General features: G+C 39.7%; 1 protein-coding gene across 1 annotated transcript; it reads right to left on the bottom strand.

Annotated features, from left to right (window-relative positions):
* Positions 1–4,753: 4,753 nt before the first annotated feature.
* foxe1 (forkhead box E1) lies at positions 4,754–6,649 on the bottom strand. Its single transcript, XM_005726893.1, has one exon. The coding sequence runs from the start codon at positions 6,293–6,295 to the stop codon at positions 5,189–5,191; it is 1,107 nt and encodes a 368-aa protein (XP_005726950.1). The 5' UTR covers positions 6,296–6,649; the 3' UTR covers positions 4,754–5,188.
* Positions 6,650–13,881: the final 7,232 nt, after the last annotated feature.

Here is a 13,881-nt window from a genome sequence, read left to right as displayed (position 1 = left end):
ACAAGTAATGCAAATGCATAGAGTATGCAAAGCTTAATTTTGAAATTAAATTAAAAGAATGCGTCGTTGTGGCCGTGAGCTCTTGACATTTGCAGTTGTAATTTGGACATCAGAAGCAACTGTTTACAGCATTTATAAATCATGTTGTAACATCATTTACTATTGAACTTATGCTATAGATGCAGTACTGCATGTCTTTTCCCACTTGGATTTAAATGTCTTACTTTTCAGAAACCACAGATGTGTGAAGAGTCTCAGGCAGTCCACAGCGTGGAGCGTTGTGCCTCAACTGCTGAGAGAGAGGAAGAGGTCAAAACAGACACTCCTGCTGAAACAGGTACTGTTGTTCACCCCATGTGTGTCAGTTCACTCATAAGTAAGATGCTAGTTTTTCTTTTTCTCTTTTAAATTGATTATTAAAAAAATATAACGTGTCAGCATTTGTTTTTCATCCTAAACACAACAGGAGGCACTGTGATTCTGATCACATCACTCACTCAAACACAGAGTTGAAGCTGGAAAACATGGTCGAGCTGGTTGAATTTAGTCACTTATAGAATCTCATTTTAGTAGCAACAAGCTCCATCAGATGTTATTGTAACTGTTAATGAAGCTTCCACTCTTTCAGTTGATCAGGTTACCACATCTCACCTGGGTTAAGGTCAGGACTCTGAGCCAATACCTGAACTGTCAGACCCCGGCGTTGCACCCGGGCTGATCCCTCCTGGTGGTGTGTGATGGCATGTTTCCTCCAGACTTGTCATTTCATTTGTCCACATAACATCGTCCCATAGTGACCTGTCTTTTTGGGTAACAGCACATTCCTTTGCTGTATCTTCCTTAAAGTCGACACATGAGATTTCATGCATATGCTCCTACTTTTGGGGTTTTCTTTAGCCTTACAAGTTGCCATGGGGATCTTTGCATCCACTTGTGGAGTGATGAGCACCTTTTCTAGCTTGTAACGCTTCATCTACGGTGCTGCGACTCCTCATTAAGAAGAACAGGCTTTCTCAGTAACCAGACTTTACATAGTCGTGTTAGTGAGTCACCTCCTTCAAATCGCAATGCACAAACACTTGACTTCTGTGAAAGTTGTTAGCACGGAGGTTCACTTTCTTTTTTAGGCCTATGAATAATCACTGTGTGTTTTCACATGGAAAGTACAGCTGTTTGTTTATACAGATTACGCTGTCTGTAGTTTGATGAAGATCAAACTATTCAAATTTCAAATTCAAAAAGTTTTTAGTTCACTTGTAATGTGGTCCAGTGTAATTATGTTGTTAAGCCAGCTGCAAGCAAGTCTCTTTAAATAGTCACGTTGAGATTCCCTCAGAGAGCAGTGTGATTTGAATGTCTCAAACATGATTTGAATACGTGCTCAGCATGTCGTATGTGTCTCCTTTATGAAAAGGAGGTATTAATTTCATTGTTTGAAGGCTTAGTGGTGCGTTACCAAAAAACAAAAGAACTGGGGTTTTTTTTTTTTTTTTTTTTCTCAAGGAGGCATCAATAATATGATTGCATAATATAAAAAATCATCTTCAATGGTCCTTTTCTTACCAACTTTTCTATATGAGCTACACATGCACTTCAATTCATCCTGTTTTTCCCTTTGATAAAGGAGGTAGTGGGCAATGTTTTTCTTATAGGAATCATTTTCAGGTGGGAATATATCTGCACAGCCACCAGGGACTGTAATAAAAAATGGAACAGATAACAAAAGTCTAAAATGTAATTATAATAATAAAAAACAACTAAGTTTTACTTTCTCTTCAGTCCCTTCAGACACTCTCGAGCCACAGCGTGAAGCTTTGTTCAGCGAGATGAGCGCCTTCACCCGCATCGCAGCCATCACTCCTAAAAAGAATATGAGCACAGTCGAGATTGAACCAGAGGAAGAGGAGCAGAGCCACCTGGCGGAGCTGCTTACTGGCCTGGGCAGCACCGTCACCGAGCTCGTCAGCACTCTGAAGCTGGTGCAGCAGCGCAGAGACGCTCAGCTGGAGGAGCTGCATGGCCAAATGTAAGCTGTAATGTAAAATTATTATTTTTTTAATTATTATTTTATTTTATTTCATTTTATTTATTTATTTTTAAAAACAAAGTGAAATAAATTATTTTTTCGAAAGTTGTTGTTTTGTACATTAACATCAAATGTAATCCAATTATCTTGTTGCTTTTTTCTTTTTAAACTCCCCCAACTGTTATCTGATGTGTTATTCCAGCTGTGGCCTGCAGGTGGAGCAGCGTGCTGCAAAGAACGGACATGAAGCTGAGGTTTTTGAGCTCAAGCATCAACTCAGCCGTCTGAGTCAGCTGGTCGAGAAGGCAAATCAGGCTCTGCAGCAGAAAACTCAGGTAAGGATGACTTTTGCTGGACATCTTTTGTCCTCTATTCATCTGTGATAAGAAAGATCAGGATGGGTGCGGAGGACGGCTGACCGATGGAAGAGAAAAACGCTGAAGTTTCATTTGTTTTTTTTCAGGATGAGAAAATGCTGGCTAAGTTGATAGTTGAAGTGCAAGACACACAGGAAATCCTAAATAAACAGAAGACTGACAATAATGTAAGGCACCAAAATACTACTGCCGGTGTTTCTAAGCTACTACGTATTCTTGTAGTTATTGTCTAAATGCAAATGAACGTTTTCTCCAGGAATTGAGAAGGGAAATCACTGAGCTTCGTCGCGCTCTCCAGCAGTCGAAGGTGGAGTCTGAATTCCTTCGGGATGAATTGAGGAAAGCTGGCGGCCAGTCGACTAAACAGGAACATTTCATGGAAGAGAACATCAAGTCATTGAAAGAGGTATGATTTATCAGAAGCATTATTTATTACGTATTTCCATAGTTTTCAAGTTTTAAAATTGACCGAGTTTGGATTTATTTATTTATTTATTTATTTATTTATTTTAAACTCATGTTTTCTTGTTAGATCAGTTTTATGGTTTTATTATGTTACTTAAGTTGTACAGCACTTTGGTCAACAGCAGCTGTTTTTAAATGTGCTTATAAGTAAACTTGACTTTTCAGCCTGTTGTTGAGGAAACACTGCAGCTTAAAGGGACCCCCCCCCTCCTCCTCTTTTCTCATAAACTTCCATTTGATCCCCAGGTGGAGAGACTGAAGGCCAGTCTTCAGGAAGCCGAGCAGGTCAAAGTAAAAATTCTTGAAAGGGCAAAGAGACATGTAAGTCCTGACCGTACCCGGCATCAATCGCGTTCCTGACTACATATCAGCATTCACACAGTATTTATTGACTTAGAGGAACATTAGCTGGTCTTCTTGCCAGCCATGTGAGCGTTCATGAGGATGTTCATCTCTTACAGCAAATCATCTATCAGAGCAACCAGCAGAAAAGTGAGAACGAGCTTCAGATATTAAACAACATGATCAACAGAGTTCGGGAGGTGAGAAATGTTTCATACCATGGAACATATTCTGTAAATCGCAGCGTCTGTTTGGATGTTTGCCATAATTTGCTGCTTTTTCCTTTTTGCCTCACAGACCTTGCTGTCGTTGCCGGCAGTTGTGAAGAACTGTGAACAGCTCCGGCAGCTCGTTGAATACATTGGCTGATGTGTTTATTTCCCTCGTGTGTGTTTATTCATGTTTTAGCTTGTCTGCCTTCTAAATGTTTGTATTTTTGAGAATAAAATAATTATTTGAGAATAAAATAATGCTGATATTAACCATATCTTTTATGGACACTGAACACACATGCTGAACATGTAAATGTTTTTTTTCTCTTATAGCATCTTGGGTCTAGTGATAGTTCTTTGGTGTACAAAGATTTGCAGTTTTAAAAGAGAGAATCTTGCTTTTTCACTTAACATCAAAAGTTGAAAAAGATGGAGCCCCATGTCTCATTCATATTAAACTACAGTGCGAGTGGGTGTAAATGCCACGTTACTGCCACGTCTTCTGCTTTTTAAGGAGGTGTGTGCCATCATCCCAGGTGCAACAAAGTAAGCGACAGTTGAAATAAAGTGGTATTCCATTTTTTGTTGTTTTTACAAGGCCATGAAAAAAACTTTTCTATTTATTCCAAGGGTTTTCACAGCATGAAGCGGTAAAAGAAAACTTTTTAAACTGGAGATAAAAGCAAGCTGCATCAATCACCAAAGGTTTTCTTATTAAAAAAAAAAAATCAATTGTCTTAGCTCTAATTGTTTTCTTTGTGTCTCATCTCGTCCGATTTGCAGGGTTTGTGTGGAAGAGGTTTCTGGTATTATGTGGTCTTAACGCAAAGGCATGAAGCATCGAGTGGCAAGTCTATTCATTTTCTTGATTAGTGGATTTGCATGTGGCCAAGTGCTGCACTGGTGTCTCGACATGCGGCTGAGACCGGTCACGGTTACTGGTGTGGCTCCAGACGGCACTTCAAACCGGCTGAGCTGACCCAGAAAGCATTAGAAGCACAAAAGAAAGAGGGTTGGACTTATTTTTGTGTGTGTGTGTTCCTGCTTTAATTTTGTCTGGACCTTTTGGCCCTCGTTACTTTATAAGACTTAAAATTAGAATTCACTTATAGCTGATACAAATATAACTCATATGGTGTAAATTTCTTCTTTCACAACTACTTCAACTGCAATCACTCATCACAAATTTAAAATCTTTTATTCTTATAGAACAAAGGTGCTTTATCATTGTTTATTTCCAAGAACAGTAAACTAAAAATGCATATTTACTTGGCAACAAAATACAAGCTGATATTATTTTTTCACACAAGCCACTTTGCTGCAAAGCCTATGACCACGAAGCACAATAATTTATACAAACATTTCATTTAAACTCAACGGAAGTGTAAAATATTCAACTGGCACATTCCAGTTTTAACAAAAAAAAATAATATCAGCACACAAAATTATATGTATGTTACAGTCACATACTTGCTGTTAAAAAGGCCTAGACATTAAAACAAAACAGCTTAATGGATATCTAAAGTAAGTTATTATCAGCAGTGAAAATGGTTTCTACAATTATTCAGAAAATCACAGTGGTGTTAAGAGAGGTCAGTCTGCTCAGTTTTGTCCTTGATAAACGTCACGAACAAAGATAAAGCAGTTGGATTTTGTGCACAGAAATGTCTGGCTCATTTGGTGCCGTCACGAGTCTCTGTTTAAAAAAAAAAAACCTAACAAAAAATAAAAGGTAGTGAGATGCTGGGCTTTACATTCTCAGTAGCTTAGATAGCAGAAACAAAACGGTCCATATTCCCCGGGTAGGTGGGGTGTCTGAGGTATCCCCCAGTGTTTCCAATAGGACCTGCAGCGCTGTTATACTGGGAGAAAGACCCCAGCTGCACTGGGGAGACCCTGCCGTAATGATCCACTGTTTCTGCAGGGCCGTGAGCTGAGGGGTGGATCCGTCCTCCTGCAGCGTACCCCATGCCCTGGGTGTGACCCTGTCCGTACGAGCCCTGGTGTGCATGTTGGTGCGAATGGCTGTTTTGTCCAGAGTAGGTGAACGCCGGATGTGTAGAGGAGCGGGGTGGCACAGATCCCCCGCACGGTTGACTCTGGAAACCCGGAGCTCCCAAGCTGCAGGGACTGGATCCATTCGGAAGCCCTTCGGGACTGAAGCTCCGGCTTTGCTGCTGCATCACCTCTGGTCCTTGACCTGCCAGCATGCTGGCTGGAGTCGGGTGTCCTATGATGTTGTTGATGCTGAACATGCGGGTCTGACTGTGCCCAAACCCCGGAGGCGACGAAGAGGGATAGTAGGCAGAAGGCAGCTGCTGTCCATATGTGGGACTGAGTGTCATGTTGGGATAGACTGAGTTGGTGTACGCAGCTGGTCTGGTAATCTGAACGGGGGAAAAAACTGGTGTTTCATGCACATATGAAGTGTATGTGCTCAGGTCGCAGCGCTTAAACCTCTTCCTGCGTCTCAGAAAGCTGCCACTCTCAAACATGTCCTCAGCGTTTGGGTCCAGTGCCCAGTAGTTGCCTTTCCCAGGTCGTCCTGGCTCTCGAGGGATCTTGATAAAACAATCATTCAGAGTCAGATTATGGCGGATGGAGTTTTGCCATTTCTTCGAATTGTCTCTGTAGAAGGGGAAGCGCTCTGTGATGAATTTGTAGATACCCCCCAGTGTTAGTTTGCGGTCAGGGGAGTTGGCAATAGCCATGGAGATGAGGGCAATATAGCTGTATGGTGGTTTCCCGCGCTGGAGAGGTCTCTTCCTCCTCCGACCCCGCGGCTGCTCCTCTGTCTGCGGTGGAGGATTGGAGGCAAGCAAGGTGGTATCTGCTGGAGAGTCTTTCTCTACTTTGACCACTGGCATTGTCATGGACAGTTCAAAAGAAAGAGATAGATTACTTACTGGAAAAGCTGCACGGCAGAAGTAGTGGCACAGCTTTGACGTTGTTCCCTCTGTCAGAGAAAGCAAATTAGTAGGCAGTACCCTGACAGTGCAAATCAAAACAGGAGATCTGTCTGATATGCAGTCCTGCTCCAAGTTTGCATTCGATTGTAAATGCTCAGGGTCCTGGGTCCAAACAGTTCAACAGTTCTTCAAAAGCAGTGGAAGTAACGGCTCTTCTGTGAAGTCCTCTTTCGTTAAATGCGGGTCTTTACTCAGTTTATTCCCGTAAAGTGTAGTCGGTTTAAGGTGAAGAGTTGAAGTGCCAATTGTTGTGCTTAAGGTGTGTGTGCGAATGAGTCACTTAGCTTTACCTGAAGAGTGTATTACCTGCAGAGACAACCTGAAGGGCCACGCCCCCTTAAACATCACATGCTCTAACATACCTAACTTCTCTACTGCTCTATTGTTCCCCTCTGTCAAAGTCTGCATACTTTGTGGAGTGAATTCTGATTTCATTTTATTATTTTTGTTTTCAAATACATATTATTTTAAATTTGGTGAGCTATCCTGAAATGGCAGAAAAAAAAATCTGCTGCACAAAATATTTATACTTTAAATGACATTGTTTCAAATATTTTAACTAATATCATTACAACTATTAAAAAACAGTAACATGAGTGTATCAATATACATTACTCACAGTTATCTTGTTGTTGTTCTATAATTGGCCTGTATTTATTTTCAGTAACCAAAACTGTCAAAACAGATATTTTTTCCTCTTTATATTCAAAGTTTACTTTAAAGCCGACCTCAGTTTATTTTAAAAAGTCCAAAATGGTCCATGTTGTTTTGATGTTTAACACTAAAAGACCTCTTTAGTGGTAACTTAACCTATGAGTTGTTTTTCTATCTTGCTTCCTTGTTTGTTTTGTGCCAGTGGTTGGCCATGCCAGCTGTGTTAAGAGATGTAAATGTTGTCCAGACAAAGGCCCTCTTGTGATTTCAGCATGCAAAATATAAGCTATCATCATAAAGCCTGGGCACAACCCGAGAGACGGGAATAACCAACTCTTTACATAGAGATCGTTCACTGAAATTGGTAGCGATACTTGGAATAGTTTTAAAGCCACCTTTATAAAGGCGTTTGTTTCCCTACGTTTCTGTGGTGCACAAACTGTCATGTGTTGATTGACATGAATATTGTGAAAAATAAATTTCATTGTCATCAAAGGGTGGAGAGTATTCTGCTACTGCTGGTATGAACTCTGGGGACTCCCTGGGTTAGGGTTCACCAGCTTAATCTCTTAAACAAACTGAAAGGAAAACACAGCACACTCCCTTGCATAAAGCTAGGCAGGGTTAACATGTGTCAGTCTGAGCAAGGAGAGAGAGAGCGCAAACAGCCCGATGAAAAGTTTAGGCCTGTGGGGAGGGCCGCAGATGTGCTGTCCTGGTCTGCAGCTGCAGCACCCTGTTATATGAGGAGGTGGGCGTGGCATGTGAGGTACTTATATGAGGTACTTTTTAAAAGTTTTTTAGATTAACATGAGAATCTACTCTATGTGTAGCGCCTTGAAAAAGCATTTGCCCCGTTTCTGATTTCTTTCTTTCCTGTTTTAAATGCAGATTTGTCACACTTAGATATTTCAGGCCATCAAACAAATTGTGTTATTAGACAAAGAAAACCAGAGTCACTGCAAAATGCAGTTTTTAAATGATGATTTTATTTGAGGGGAAAAAAACTATGCAAACCTACTTAGCCCTGTGTTTTTGCCCCAATTGTTAAATCATGAATTAACTGTGATTAGCCACATTTTTATTTTGGAAAGTAGAGTTCAGTTTCAGCAGCCGCACTCGGGCCTGATTACTGCCGGTCCTGTTGAGTCAAGCAATCACTTAAATGGAACCTGCCTCACAAAGTGAAAGATCTTGAAAACAATCAGCCCACAATCAAAAGAAACTCAAATACATATGAGAATTGAACCATTGAGTCACTTAATCTATCGGTCTGGAAAGGGTTAAACAAGCCATTTCTAAGGCTTTGGACTCCAAAGAACCACGGTGATAGACACAGTGGTGAACCTTCCTAGGAGTCGGCCTACAAAATTTACTCTAAGAGCGCATTGAGACTGGGCAAAAATGGCTTTCATTGGAGTTCCAAGAAGAAAACCACTGCTGGCCGAAAGCAACACGATAAGTCGTCTCACATTTGCCGAAAAACATCTTGATGATCCCTGAGACTTATGTAAAATGTTCTGTGGAAAGCTGAGACAAAAGCTGAACTTTGAGTCCTGTTACATCTGTATAAAACTAACATAGCATTTAATAAAAAGAACATCATACTAACAGTAAAACATGGTGGTGGTAGTGTGATGGTCTGGGGCTGTTTTGCTGATTGAGGACCACTTTAGGTCCCTACCAGAAAATCCTGAAGGAGAATGTCCGGCCATCAGTTTGTGCAATGAAGCTCAAGAACACCCGGCTTATGCAGCACGACAATGATCCAAAACACATGAGCAAGTCTACCTCTGAATGACTCAAAAAAACAACAAAAGATAAAATAAAATGAAGGCCAAGTAAGTCTAGACTTAAATCCTATTGACCAGTTAATACTTTTTCACACTGGGCAGAGTAGGTTTGGAAAGCTGTTTCCATTAATGAATGAAATCATCATTTAAAAAGTGTGTTTTGTATTTACTCGAGGTATCTTTGTCTGATATTAACATTTATTTTAGGATCTGAAACAATTAGGTGCAACATGTGCAGAAAAAACTGAGAACTACAGTACCTGTAGTGTACCTGTTAAGTGCTGCTTCAATGTCACTTTGACTTTGCTGTCAAACTTGCTTTCCCACCTGAATTACACATGTAATTAAGTGTAATTGCTCAGGTATTTGGTGCCAAAACTTTTTACGAGGAAGGGTAAATTCAGTTTTATAGTACCAAGGAGTTTAGTATAAAATTTTCCACGCACAATCAAAACATTGTTGTTGTTTTGTGGATGATTAGTTGAATTTATCGGCGTAGCACTGTTCAATAAATACAATGTTCTTTATAATAGTTATATATTAAGACTAATAGGTTAAGCTAGGTATTTTTTTTATAATTTATCTCATCAATATGATACATGCAACATGTTTTTGATAGTTAGTCAGCTAAACTCAGATTATATTCCTATAGTGAACAGTGACAACTGTATGTAGCGATCAATTAGCTTTAATTCAAAAAAATAAATACATTTCCAAGCTCCAGACTGTGAGTAGTATTGTGTGTTGAAGGTGTTTTTTTTTTTATTAGTTAAAGCTACATGATGATCCTGTTGATCAAAGGGGACCATAAGAGGCATCCTGAGTATATTTGTTCAGTATAGTACAATATACTTTTTATCTGGTCTTTATCATTGTTCATTTACTATGTTCATGTAAATACAAATGGATTTAGATATGCACCGGCTGCTTTGTTAGGTACAGTGGTTCAGCTGTCTGCTAACACATTCTGAAAATCAGAATGACAAAAAAGATGATTTAGGTAACTTTGAGGGATGGTTGTTAGTGCCAGATGGTCTGGCCTGAGTATTTCAGAAACTGGTGGTCTGCTGGGATTTTCCCACACATCAGCGGTTTACAGAGAATGGTCTGAAAATGGAGAAAATATCCAATGAGGAACAGTTTTCTGGGTAACAAAGCCAACAGTAACTTAAGTAACCACTAGTTACAATCAAGGCAGTCAAGGCAGAAGAGCATCTCTCTGTGCTACAGCAGCAGAAGACCACTCCTGTAAGCTGAGAACAGGAAACCGAGGCTATAATTTTACCAAATGAGCTCAATAAATATAAAAGCAGATTAAAAAAAGGTTTCCTGGTCTGATGAGTCTTATTCCTGCTGCAACGTATGCATGGTGCGGTCAGAATTTGGCATAACAATCATGAAAGCATGGATCCATCCTGCCTTATATAAAAGGTTCAGGCTGCTGCTGGTGATGCACTGGTGTGGGGTATATCTTCGTGGCACACTTTGGACCCCTTAATACCAAGTGAGCATCATTTAAACACTTCAGCTATCCTGGGGTTAGGATAGCTGAAGTGTTTAAGTGTTTAAGATGCCAGAAAGCTCAGATCATCTTAGTCACAATGGCCTCATATGATGATTATGATGACGGGTAAAAGTAAAAAAAAAAAAGTGTTGCAATGATTTCCGTACCAATGATAAGTAACTTTTTTTTTAAACGACACTGTAACTGCAGGGAACAATGAAATAAGTCATGCATTCCTATCCAAAGAACCAGCATGCTGTGTTTGATTGATGGTTTTTCCATCTGACAGATTTGATGGAGGTGCAATGTAATGTGCAGAAGACCTCACCCTTTACCTAAGACACGTTTTTATGCTTGACGGTCATGAACAATTAGAGGTGAGTAAGTTCTCAGGTATCCGTTGTTGCTGGAGCTCAGGATCATAGTTCCCATAGTTTGCCGATGCATCTTGATTTGGCTCTCATACAGCATTTACTGTTCAATATTTGTTCATGAGCCTTTTATCTCGGTGTTTGTGCTGGTGGATTAATATACTGCTGAAAACTTACACCACTGTCAACATTTGTGTTCAAGAACGTTTCTGACATATTTATGCGCTTCAGTGTCTTAAATTACTTTGCCAACGCAACAAGGTTTCGCTTTTTTCAAAAACAGTACTTTGGTTAAAAATATATTCCAATCTTTAAGAAAATATTTTTATAGTTTATTTCACTTTAAAACTGCAAAACTGTTCAATTATCCCCTCACTCTGCACTTCCCCTGAGCTCTGCAGGGCATTTTGCAACAGTCTCCTGCAGCTTCTGCTGCAAACAGAGCCCCTAATCCCCTGTGAAGTGTACTTAGGGTTGGCATCACTGAGTAACCCTTAGAGCCTCTTGTCCACAGCTAAGGGCCCTGGAGCCATGCGCCAATGCTGCTGTGAGAGGCCTCGACCTGTCCATCACAGCGCAGAGTAAAGACGCAAATGGCAGCTGGTGGCTGCGACAGCTGCACGCGAGAGCAGAGCTGCAGCCAAGGCAAATGAACATCTCTTCAATTTGTGTCTCCCCTATACTTCTCGCTGTGCCTGTGAGAAACGGCTCTATCCAAACAAAGACAAACAAATTAGACATTTGAATTTGAACACTTGACTTTAACCATTGAGTGGCTGTATACAGGTGGCTTTCTACATTCATACAGGAACAGAGAACAGGATAAGGAATAATGGAAAACTTTAACAGGTGATGTGGTAGGAGGTGAATATAGTATATATATATTTTTGTTTAAAAAGATAATTGTTTTCATTAAAAACGCAAATAAAGCTACTTTTAGGTTTAAAAAAATCTTCTGGTTTGTTACCTTATTTAATTTTTTGTATTAAAATGTATGATATTTAGTATTAGTATGTGTGAAACTACTGAATTTGCAGATCCTTTTTAAAAGATCGCTTCCTTTAATCCTCTAAAGTCAACAGACATGCCAGCACATCCAAATCACATGACTGATTTAGGATGACCTAGGAGCACGATGCAACCTCGCCGAGTCTCCGTTTCAACTTGTGCCAAAAGTGCAGATAAAATATATACCAGTTTTTAATTCTAACAGTGCAGTTATGTGAATGCTATTGACAGTTTGATGTATATAAGTCCTACACCACAAAACTAGATTATGGGCAACAAAATAATCATGCTTATGTGGTTTATGTTGTGGAAAAATCTTATTGTAAATAACACAGAAGCTTTTTAGATATTTTATGATGTTTAATGATAAAATAAATATGTACAAAAACAAAAATGTTCTGAATTACATTTAGTTTCTTATTTTAGCTCATCTCAGGAGATATTTGTGATCCATGTATTTGTTTTGATTTGATATTGCAAGGCTCTATTTGACAGCACCGGTTGGTGATGCTCTCCTAAAAGTGTGTGGTAGGATTAGGGTTTAGCACATACGATGACTTTGACCTCAGGCGTATTGTGAGACTATCTTTTAGGCACTAATGGGAAGTGACCTGCATTCTTCGTGAGTTGTGCACCATTTAAGTCTTCTTGGGAAACATAATAATATTGTGGTCGTTAAATAATTTAAAAATATTTAAGAATATATTAAGTATATTAAAATATACTAAACACATCCCCATAAGACTCGTTGAGAAAGATTATATAAGTTATTTAAAATGTTTCTTGTTAGATTAAGCTTTTTATTTGTCTTTTACAGCTGTGTGTGTGCGGTGTGTGTGTGGCGTGCGTGTTCTGAATTATTCAGGTCACTGTTGAGAAATTGAAAGCAACTTGTTTGCATTAGCAGCAGCAGGGGCTTGGTGGGGATGCAAAGTCCTGACGGTTGACTTGCTCCAAACTCGGGCCAGTTTACATAACTGAAGCACTGCACTGGCAGGGGTACCTGCCGTTAAATCACTGTGTGAGAGTGTAAGTATGTTTGTGCGTGGCTGTCAAAAACATACTCAAAAACATACTCAAGCATTCATAGACACTCAACGTTGTAAGAAAAGGTGCATTGTTACTCATAAATGAAACTGTGGACTTTTGTTGTAGAAGAGAAGATCTTTGATTGCTCTTTTTCTTTTTTTTGTCCTTTCTCCCTCCCCTCACCCCTAGTACGGGGGTTCAATCTTCAGCTGAACCCTGAGCCTGGTTCAGCTGAAGGTTCCTTCCTGTTAAAAGGGAGTTTTTCCTTCCCACTGTTGCCAAGTGCTTACTCATATTGGGGGATGGTCTGATTGTTGGGGTTTTCTTTGTATCATTGTAGGGTCCTTACTTTACAATGTCAAGTGCCTTGGGGTGAGTGTTTTGGTGCTATATAAATAAAGATGTAAGACGCTTCATCAGTTTCACAGACCTGTGGCAAATACATGATATTGTATCTTTTGGTTGTCACATGACTACAATTTCAAGTCCTCAAAGTTAAAGTATCTTCTGTAACTCACAGAAACTGCTTGGTAAATGGTGCCAGGATGGGAGGCGCTAACCATCCCAAAACATTTATGCTATGAATTGTAGCGAGGAGTAGAGTTGCACACACTACTCCTGAAAATGAATCCCAATGCATGACAGCACATAAGAGAGCAAAACAAAATAGAGTAACAATAATGTATTTAGTTTACATTTAAAAATGATTTGAAGATCTAATTGCAGAAATCCTGATAATCAGCTTATTTCAGGTTGTTGCTGATTAAATGTGCGGCAGTGATAAATTCCTGTAACATCTGTGCTGTCAGGCCTTGCCTTCTTCTGCCCCTCTCACCTGTAACACTTCGAAAAGCTTCCAGGACCATTTAAAATGTGCTCTGTTGTCCTTATCTAAATGTTCTGATTGTCTCCTTTTTGTAAAACTCTTTCTTTATATCTTTTATTTCAACAATTATTTGTAAAACAGCTACCTGATCATATGCAGAATGATTTGTTTCAGTCAGCTTTCAGAGTTCATCACAGTACAGAAGCAGCATTAGCGAAGGTTACAAAGGATCTTCTTATGGGCTCTGACAGTGGAGTCCTCTCTGTGCTTCCCTGGTAGACCTCAGTGCAACATTTGATATCACT

This window comes from Pundamilia nyererei, unplaced genomic scaffold (assembly GCF_000239375.1).
Source record: "Pundamilia nyererei isolate P.nyererei 1_Seehausen unplaced genomic scaffold, PunNye1.0 scaffold00022, whole genome shotgun sequence".
NCBI lineage: Eukaryota > Metazoa > Chordata > Actinopteri > Cichliformes > Cichlidae > Pundamilia > Pundamilia nyererei.
Note: the sequence above shows the minus strand (reverse complement) of the source record. Positions and strands in the feature narration are given on the sequence as shown.

What these genes read in the sequence shown, in the direction of transcription:
- foxe1 (XM_005726893.1), bottom strand. Translation starts at nt 6,295, where the DNA reads ATGACAATGCCAGTGGTCAAAGTAGAGAAAGACTCTCCAGCAGATACC.